Source organism: Ictalurus furcatus, chromosome 24 (assembly GCF_023375685.1).
Source record: "Ictalurus furcatus strain D&B chromosome 24, Billie_1.0, whole genome shotgun sequence".
Classification (NCBI taxonomy): Eukaryota; Metazoa; Chordata; class Actinopteri; order Siluriformes; family Ictaluridae; genus Ictalurus; species Ictalurus furcatus.
The window spans coordinates 2,815,012-2,825,011 of NC_071278.1; the positions used below are offsets into that span (position 1 = coordinate 2,815,012).

The 10,000-nt window shown below is 46.0% G+C and overlaps 1 protein-coding gene across 1 annotated transcript in view; it reads left to right on the forward strand.

The window, feature by feature from the left end:
- Nucleotides 1-10,000, forward strand: part of LOC128600242 (potassium channel subfamily T member 2) — a 93,745-nt gene that overhangs the window by 44,417 nt on the left and 39,328 nt on the right. Inside the window, exons 11-12 of the mRNA XM_053612573.1 lie at nt 1,892-2,056; nt 5,037-5,173. Of these exons, the coding sequence (XP_053468548.1) occupies nt 1,892-2,056; nt 5,037-5,173 (302 nt within the window). The remainder of the gene's footprint in view (nt 1-1,891; nt 2,057-5,036; nt 5,174-10,000) is intronic.

The window sequence follows — 10,000 nt, forward strand, 5'->3', positions numbered from 1 at the left end:
AATAAAACACTTCTGCGTTTATGGGCTTTGGAGAAAACAGATCTAATGCAACAGTAATAAATGATACTGTAAAACAGTCATCTATAAAGCACGACTTGCAACAGCGAATCAATAACATAGATGACGTGATGTCGATCATTTGGAAGGAAAAAAAAACCAAAACTGCAAATGTTTATATTGATCAGTGAGCGTGAGAGGGAGAAGCTTTGAAATATAGTAATCATTGGAAGGAGGAAAAAAAAACAAAAAAAGAAAGCAGCCTGGTCATTTGAGTTGATTAAAAAGGAAAACCATTAGCGCTAATGACGATGGAAACCCCCGGGTCTGTCATTTTGTCATTTAAAGCCACCCATTTTGAAATGTTCTTTCAACAGCCAAGGGTTTGACCATCAAATTACCTTCTGATGTTAGCTTTCACAAATGGCTTAGGTTTATTAGAAATAGCTGAAGGTCGTTTAAAGAGTGTCAAGGTTAAGGAAAGCTGTGCGCATTGCGTACAGAGTGTGTGATGTTGATTTACTGGGTGTCCCATTAAGATTATACAAGTCAAGTGTGTGTAGGAGAGGGTACCGGAGTTTTCTCGAGTAGACACGTCTGAGACGTACTGTGTATTATTAAAGGAAACTGCTATAGAGCAGCTACAGGTCTGTAACCTAAAGCGGGACTAAATATAAAGACGGATACCGCTCGGTCATTACACACGCAAAAAGACGAGCCACGTTAAGGCATTTCTTGTCTTCGTATTCGTGACCGGCCACGAAGGACGTATTTACCGTTATTAGCTCATAAAGCGAGCGGTAAGATAAGTCCCCACCTGCGTGAATGCTGTATGAAGATTAAGCGGTGTTCGTGTCGGTTTTCAGCCGGCCAGCCGACCGAACGTTATTAGAAAGCTGGCAGTATCGAGCGAGGAAGTGGTCATGGACAAGCCGGAGCGCAGGAGTGAATCCGAGCGATTTTTCAGGAGGATTCATTCGTTATTTCTCCAGTGTGACGTTACAGACGAATGATTATTGAAGTCTGCGGGTCACGCTTGATATCCGCGTGAGAATTTCTTCCTTCCTTAGCAGCTCTCGGTGCTCGGCGTCGTGTTTCAAATGCACACGCGTGCACACACACACACACACACAAAACTGAACGCACCCTGAGAAATATCAAAAGGTATATTATATAGCCGCCATTTCCTCAGAGCGCTGCCGTGTCGTTTCCCGTGACCTTTAGTTTCCCCGGCCGATTCTAATCTGGTGGATTTGCGTGAGGTCGGTTTGGTGTCACGCTGTCCGTTTTGATTCTGTCTGCAATTTGGCACGGCGATGTTCGTTTTTTTTTCACTCCGTCTGGAAAGAGTTCCGGCCTTTTTAACGAGGCTGCACTGAATACGGTTGGATTTCATCCCTGCTCCCGTTGTGTTGTAGTCTCTAGGGTCTATATTCGGTTCAAACGTTACGTCATTATTTAAACAGTGGTTTAAAGGAGCACGGTTTGGTTTTCTGGACGTTTTTTAACGATGCAAAACGTTTGGAGTTTTGCGCGTACGAGGTTGCCATGTTTGCTGATAATTGCGTTCACGAGGTACTGAAACGAGCTCGTGAGTTCGTGATGTGTGTTTGGGAGGTCGGCTATTCGATTGTGGTTTTTAATTCGCTATTCCTGGCGATATTTGATCAAGAGAACATGCCCATGGTTTGAAGGAGAAGCTGACCAAGCAATCATGTGCTCTGCTTGGAGCTCACATCATAATGTTATTTTTTTTTTAAAAATATGGCCTTCGAGAAGCTTGTCTATGTTGATATGCCACCGATGCGCAGTTTGACCTGTCTGACTGCCGTTTGACTCGGGTTCCTCTGTCGTCTGTCTGATCTGATGATATCTGATGACTCTCTCTCCCCAGTTTGAGCAGCTGGCTTTCCTCTGGATGGAGAGACAGAAGTCTGGGGGGAACTACAGCCGCTACAGAGCTCAGACCGAGAAACACGTCGTGCTCTGTGTCAGCTGTCTGAAGATAGATCTCCTCATGGATTTCCTCAACGAGTTCTTCGCTCACCCCAGACTACAGGTGTGTTTGTAAGCACACGTTTATATTTTCAGTAGGCAGACCTACTAGATGTGAGCATCAAAGCAGAGAAGGTCGTATAAGAGATATCGTGAAAATAGCTTGTAACGCGTAAAGTGCGAACAAGTGCCGCGTTCCACTTTCGAGAACTTGTAACTACGGATTTCTGACTTCCAACCAGGAAAAACAACCCAGAGTACGGCATGTGAATTTAAATCAACATGGCCGCTCCAACAGTAAACGCAGCAGCGCTTCTTCTTACAGTTGAATGAGTAAGAACTGTATTTATAAACAAAATATTCGCTTCAGATCAATCAGCATACACACACGTTCGTTTATTAAATATATAACGTTGACTATACAGCGTTCGGTGCTTTGCGGAGCTAAACATACCTCCTCGTCGCAGTTAGCTAGCTAGCTCGTCGCTAAGCAAAGACGAGCGTGGAGGCGTCTATATTTTTGTTCCAAGCTCGAAAGATAACGTCGTTCCGATGTCCAACTTTCGAGTTAAGTCGAGTTCAGCATTATAAACATAAACCTAGTCGCCGAATTGAACGTTTTCGCTTATTTCTCTCAGACACCGGTATGCTGACATCGTTGACTATTCTGTATATAAACCGAGCGTTTTCTTTTCTTTTCTTTTCTTTTTTTATTCAGACCTATTTGATTATTATTCATTCGTTATTCATTTTAGGTCTGAAGATACTGTTTAGAACCAAATAGATGTTTTTGGTCCTGTTGATACTGATGCGTATATTGCGCTTTGACAAATAGGCAAGTGAGCTAGTGCATAAACAAACAAACAAACAAACAAACAAATTTTTAAAAAAATTATATCCAAAAATACTTTGTGTTTTTGCATGTGCATGTACAGTATGTATGTGTGAATGCGCAAAAGTGTGTGTGTGTGTGTGTGTGTGTGTTGCATGCTTGTCCTAAAGGCTCATTAGGGATCAGAGAGGTGTAATCCTCAGCTGGAGCTCCGGGCAGCCTCTGACACAAGGATTACAGCAGCATCAATGTACAGTACTGTGCAAAAGTCGTGCAGAGAAATGCTGTAGAGCAAAGATGCCTTCAAAAATAAATAATGAAATTAAATGTTTCTCCACTTTTTAAAAAAAACAAAACTACAGAGCAGTAAACAGTAATAAATGAAACGAAGGCAGTATTTGGTGTGACGACCTTTTGCTTTAAAAAAAAAAAAAGAAAGAAAAGAAAAAGACGTCTCGGGTAGAACGTGTGCAGGTTTATAAGGAAGAGAGCCGTAAGTGTTACTGAGCGTCTTGCAGAACCAGACGCGGTTCTTCTGGAGACTTTGACTGTCGCACTCGCGTCTTATTTTCGCAGCGAAACCCAGCAGCCTTCATTGTGGTTGTTTTTGTCTGAAAAGTCTCTCTTACCACTTAATATTCTGCTTTCTTTACTGACGTACGAACGTTTTTCTGCAACATTTTAATTTTGTGCTGGGAAACTAACGTTTCGGGAATGGAAAATGCTTTTTGTACTGACTCGATAATGTAGAAGTCGAGAAATAAAAAAAAAAAATCGAGAGCAAAGTTTGTAGTAAAAAAAAGGGGAGGGTGGGCGGGGGTGGCTAAACTTTTGCACAGTACTGTAAATCAGTGAATCGGGTTTATTCTGAACACGTTACAGTCAGAGAGACTCCTCACACGCACTCTCTCTCTCTCTCTTTCTCTTTCACTCTCTCACACACACACACACACACACACACGTCTCTATAACAGCACACAAAGCTGAGAGCTTGCTATACGTGCACACGGTCATGCAAACACGTGTTGCGTCTGTGTTTTTATTGTTATTGCTGCAACACCTTGTGGGGTGTCAAGTAATGTGTGTGAGAGTGTGTGTGTATGTGTGTGTGCGCGCGCGCGTGTGTGTGTGTGTGTGTGTGTGTGTGTGTGACATCCTCTGAAGTGCAAATGAACAGAGAGAACCGAGCGGATTGTTGTCATAGCAATGCAGCCTGAATTCCAATTGCTATTCCGAGATGGGTTTTTCCTCTGATATAATGCGATCCGACAGTCCGGGTCATGTGGGAGACGGACATTTGCGGAACACTCGTTAGGAACGCCATGTGTACAGTATAATGACCTATGGATACATTTATAACACAGTATAATGCATTCGTAAGGCGTTGTACACGTTGTTAAAATGATTCACGGAAAAGCAACACAGTTTCTAGACATTTTATAAGCGGTTATAATGTGTAAATCGTTACGAGAACGCATGATCACTAGGCCCGGTTTGTTTAGGGTTCATTACAGTGGCGTGCATAAGTATTCATCCAGAAGAAGCGGGAAATGAAATGGACTTAATTGGCATTATATGTCATAATAAATCTGTACAAAACACCCATTGCTGTGAAAGTGCTAAATCAGTTCTAGCAGCTGCCATTAGAAGTTGTATGATTTGTTGAATGTGTGCAATTAAAGTGTCGCATGATCTCAATAAGCAGTAAATTCACCTGTTCTTAGAGGAATCCAAAGTGTCTTAGAGAGCGTACCAAAACGAAGCGCATGATAAAGACCAAGGAGCTATCAAAACAAGTCCGGGACAAAGTTTGGTTGTTAAAAACCATTGAAATATGCCAAAATTTGAACGTCCCACACACCGAGAGACACACACATAAAAACAAACATTAAATCTGTTATTAAAATGTTAGGAAACAAAATAGCACAACAGCGACTCCACCAAACGCTAGTGACGGGGTAAGGAGTCAGAGAAGCAATCAAGGGTAATGCTCAATATGATGCCACCACCACCATGTTTCAGTATGGGGCGGTGTTCATTAAAACTATATTCATTGACCGTGGTACTGAAACTTGATCCAGGTCTCATTTTGGTTTGAGTTGGCCTGAACGCACCCACTAAACCCAGAAATGTCCGTAGACTCTGTGTTGCTGAAGCCTGGGAGGTCGTTGAATCGTTCTCCTCTAACTCTGTCACTTTGGGTGGTGTGCAGGACTACTACGTGGTGATCCTGTGTCCGGCAGAGATCGACGTCCAGGTACGGCGGGTGCTGCACATCCCGCTGTGGGCTCAGAGGGTCATCTACCTGCAGGGCTCTGCACTCAAAGACCAGGATCTGATGAGGGCCAAGTAAGACCTTCAGGTTCCACAAAACACGGCTCAGCTCAGGACTCTGTGTGGGATCAGGAGGGATTTCCGACCATGCAGGGTTTAGTTCAACTGTATGCACCTGGTTCGAATATTTCACAGACCAAATTAAAGGGAAAACCCTGCACAGATCAGTGGAGAAACATCACGAGAGTGCAGATGCCTCTGGACAGGTGGATTGCATGATACAATTAAGCAGTTAACATGCTAGCATGATCTATGATGTGTATAGAAATGCCAGGCAGGTCCAGTGGACCTTGTATTTGGATCTTTACTCGTGCACCAGCCTCAGTCACAAAGATGGATCAAATGGTTGTGTTTTAATAGCGACTAAAGTGATATCTGCATTCAGATCTAAGGCAGGGGTCGTCCACTGGTAGACTGTGGGCTGGATCTGGATCCACTATGGTTTTTAACAAGCATGACTTCCTCAGAGGAAGTGTTAGGATCCATGTGCGAGAGCTTTATCAACAACAGTCCACAGTCCAGGGGCAATGTTATACAGGTCAGGGTAAAACACAAACATCTAAACGAGTTCCAAGATCATAGGGTTTTTCCAAGAGTAGTTGAAACAGCGAGGCAAGAGTCAAACAGGATAAGGCAAAGGCGAGAATCCTCAAGGCAACTGCTTCGCAATGAGAAAGAGGAAGCAATTGCTTAATATAGCCAGTGAACAGGATATCAGTCCCTCCGGGAGTTTAACACAAAATCAAAGAAACGCCACAATATTCTGAGGAGTTTTTCCGCAAATTCGGGCCAAGGCCCGTCATGTGACATCATCACAATGTGCGTTCAGCCAAAGCCCTCTTCGATTCACGTGCGTCGAACATGAGTACAGCTGAAAGGTCTCGTTTACCAACGAACATCACCTCGCAAAAGAATTTTGTTTTTTAAGAATTTTAAGGGAAGGGGCCCCCTGGTGGCATGATGGAAAATTGCCCCTGAAGGCAGCTTAATCAAACATCTACAGGGCTAGAGACATTAGCTCAGAAAACGACGTTTTGTCAGACTTTAATAGGTTTTTTTTGTTGGTAAACAAGGATTTTTATGCAGCTGGACCTTTACAAATTTTAACTGAATATCCCTGGAATATATGGAAGTTTTCAGTAAATAGCGTTGGAAATTTTGGTTGAAAACGTGCTTTGTTCAAATCCTCACGACGAGTCGACGAGAACAAAATTGATCGTGCTCTCTGGGTGGGAGGGGCATACTCTCTCTCTCGCCTATCAATCAGAACAACGCTAGACCAATGGGCTGATAGTGCGTTCCTCCGAGGGCAGCATGATGAGGCTGGCTTAACATGTCTCAGAGGAGGTACGTGATCGCCTTCACCCTCCCCAGTTGTTAGATGTCATATAATAGGAGAGAGCTACCGTAGCTGGTGGATGGGAATTAGCCAAGAACAAATTATGAAGAAAATGAGGAGGAAAAAAATCGCATATCCAGTAACCATGATGTTCATGAGGACCGATGTCAATGCGGTAGAACCGTAAAATGGCCCAAACACATTACAAAGACACTTTATTCGTCACCTGTCTGTAGATATTCCCGAGGAACATGTCTGTGAAGGTTTCCATCCGTACCGGTCATGTGACAGCACCCGGCTTCCACTCACGAGTCCGTCTTAACATCTTTACTCCAGCAGGTTCACACCAATTCACACCTGAAGATTGCACAGGACGTGGTGTCCACGCTGTGGTTTTTTTTTTTTTTTTTTTTATGAAGGGGAGAGAAAAATATAAATATTCCCGCTCTGAGAATCTGTGAATTCCAGCAGGTATGGTAATAAAATGTGTATTAAGACTGCAGGATTGTTTGTATCAGGCACTAAAGATTAGCTTCAGAAGGAACCTGTGCATGGCTTTGAGATCTCCTGATCAGTCCACCAGCAGCTCTGACACACTGATTATTAAATAGAATGATCAGAGAATACTGACACGGCTACCAGTGATGAGCAATAAGCTCACGATGCTATCATTAAGCAGTTAGCGTTAGCGTTATGCTGGTGGCGGCTGACGTTCGTTTATTATTAACAGAGCTGATATTAGGACTTAGCACTTCAATGTTTTGTAGCTGTTATCTTAATTACATTTTTATGAGTTCTGAAAGAAGAGGTTTTAATGATTATCCATCTCTCTCTGTCTCTCTCTCTCTCTCTATTTCTATCTCTGGTTTCAGTGTCTGTCTCTCTTTCCTTCCCTCTATGTCTCTGTCTTTCACTCTCTTTCTCTGTATATCTACTGTGTCTGTCATTTTTCTTATCCCTTTCTTTAACTTTCTGTCTTTCTCCCCATCTGTCTCTTTATCTCTCTTTATTCCTTTCTCTCTTTCTTTCATTCTCTTTTTTCTTTTTATTTCTTATTGATTGTCTCTCTCTCTGTCTGTGTCTTTCACTTTTTCTCTCTCTCCCTCTTGCTCTATGATGATAGGCGGGGTTATGGTGGGTGGGGGTTTATGATGGTAGGCGGGGTTAGGACAGGTGGGTGTTTATGATGGTAGGCGGGGTTAGGACGGGTGGGTGTTTATGATGGTAGGCGGGGTTAGGGCGGGTGGGTGTTTATGATGGTAGGCGGGGTTAGGGCGGGTGGGTGTTTATGATGGTAGGCTGGGTTAGGGCGGGTGGGTGTTTATGATGGTAGACGGGGTTAGGACGGGTGGGTGTTTATGATGGTAGGCGGGGTTAGGACGGGTGGGTGTTTATGATGGTAGGCGGGGTTAGGGCGGGTGGGTGTTTATGATGGTAGGTGGGGTTAGGACGGGTGGGTGTTTATGATGGTAGGCGGGGTTAGGGCGGGTGGGTGTTTATGATGGTAGGCGGGGTTAGGGCGGGTGGGTGTTTATGATGGTAGGCTGGGTTAGGGCGGGTGGGTGTTTATGATGGTAGACGGGGTTAGGACGGGTGGGTGTTTATGATGGTAGGCGGGGTTAGGACGGGTGGGTGTTTATGATGGTAGGCGGGGTTAGGGCGGGTGGGTGTTTATGATGGTAGGTGGGGTTAGGACAGGTGGGTGTTTATGATGGTAGGCGGGGTTAGGGTGGGTGGGTGTTTATGATGGTCGGTGCGGTTACGGTGGGTGGGTGTTTATGATGGTAGGCGGGGTTAGGGCGGGTGGGTGTTTATGATGGTAGACGGGGTTAGGACGGGTGGGTGTTTATGATGGTAGGCGGGGTTAGGACGGGTGGGTGTTTATGATGGTAGGCGGGGTTAGGACGGGTGGGTGTTTATGATGGTAGACGGGGTTAGGACGGGTGGGTGTTTATGATGGTAGACGGGGTTAGGACGGGTGGGTGTTTATGATGGTAGGCGGGGTTAGGGCGGGTGGGTGTTTATGATGGTAGGTGGGGTTAGGACAGGTGGGTGTTTATGATGGTAGGCGGGGTTAGGGCGGGTGGGTGTTTATGATGGTAGGCTGGGTTAGGGCGGGTGGGTGTTTATGATGGTAGACGGGGTTAGGACGGGTGGGTGTTTATGATGGTAGGCGGGGTTAGGACGGGTGGGTGTTTATGATGGTAGGCGGGGTTAGGGCGGGTGGGTGTTTATGATGGTAGGTGGGGTTAGGACGGGTGGGTGTTTATGATGGTAGGCGGGGTTAGGGCGGGTGGGTGTTTATGATGGTAGGCGGGGTTAGGGCGGGTGGGTGTTTATGATGGTAGGCTGGGTTAGGGCGGGTGGGTGTTTATGATGGTAGACGGGGTTAGGACGGGTGGGTGTTTATGATGGTAGGCGGGGTTAGGACGGGTGGGTGTTTATGATGGTAGGCGGGGTTAGGGCGGGTGGGTGTTTATGATGGTAGGTGGGGTTAGGACAGGTGGGTGTTTATGATGGTAGGCGGGGTTAGGGTGGGTGGGTGTTTATGATGGTCGGTGCGGTTACGGTGGGTGGGTGTTTATGATGGTAGGCGGGGTTAGGGCGGGTGGGTGTTTATGATGGTAGACGGGGTTAGGACGGGTGGGTGTTTATGATGGTAGGCGGGGTTAGGACGGGTGGGTGTTTATGATGGTAGGCGGGGTTAGGGCGGGTGGGTGTTTATGATGGTAGGTGGGGTTAGGACGGGTGGGTGTTTATGATGGTAGGCGGGGTTAGGGTGGGTGGGTGTTTATGATGGTCGGTGCGGTTACGGTGGGTGGGTGTTTATGATGGTAGGCGGGGTTAGGGTGGGTGGGTGTTTAGGATGGTGTGCGGGGTTAGGGAGGGTGGGTGTTTATGATGGTAGGCGGGGTTAGGACGGGTGGGTGTTTATGATGGTAGGCGGGGTTAGGGCAGGTGGGTGTTTATGATGGTAGGTGCGGTTATGGTGGGTGGGTGTTTATGATGGTGGGCGGGATTAGGGTGGGTGGGTGTTTAGGATGGTGTGCGGGGTTAGGGAGGGTGGGTGTTTATGATGGTAGGTGCGGTTACGGTGGGTGGGTGTTTATGATGGTAGGCGGGATTAGGGTGGGTGGGTGTTTATGATGGTAGGCGGGGTTAGGGTGGGTGGGTGTTTATGATGGTAGGTGCGGTTACGGTGGGTGGGTGTTTATGATGGTAGGCGGGGTTAGGGTGGGTGGGTGTTTAGGATGGTGGGCGGGGTTAGGGAGGGTGGGTGTTTATGATGGTAGGCGGGGTTAGGGTGGGGTAGGTTTATTTTAGGATAATAATGATTTCTGATGATTTGGTATTTGGGACATTGTGTAAGGAAATGCAGCTCCATCACTCCGTCTCTATCACTCTGTCTTCATCACTCCGTCGCCATCATTCCGTCTCCCACCATTATAGAATGTGTATATATCTGACCCTGCACTTCCTGTTTCTGTCTCATCCCTGTGTTC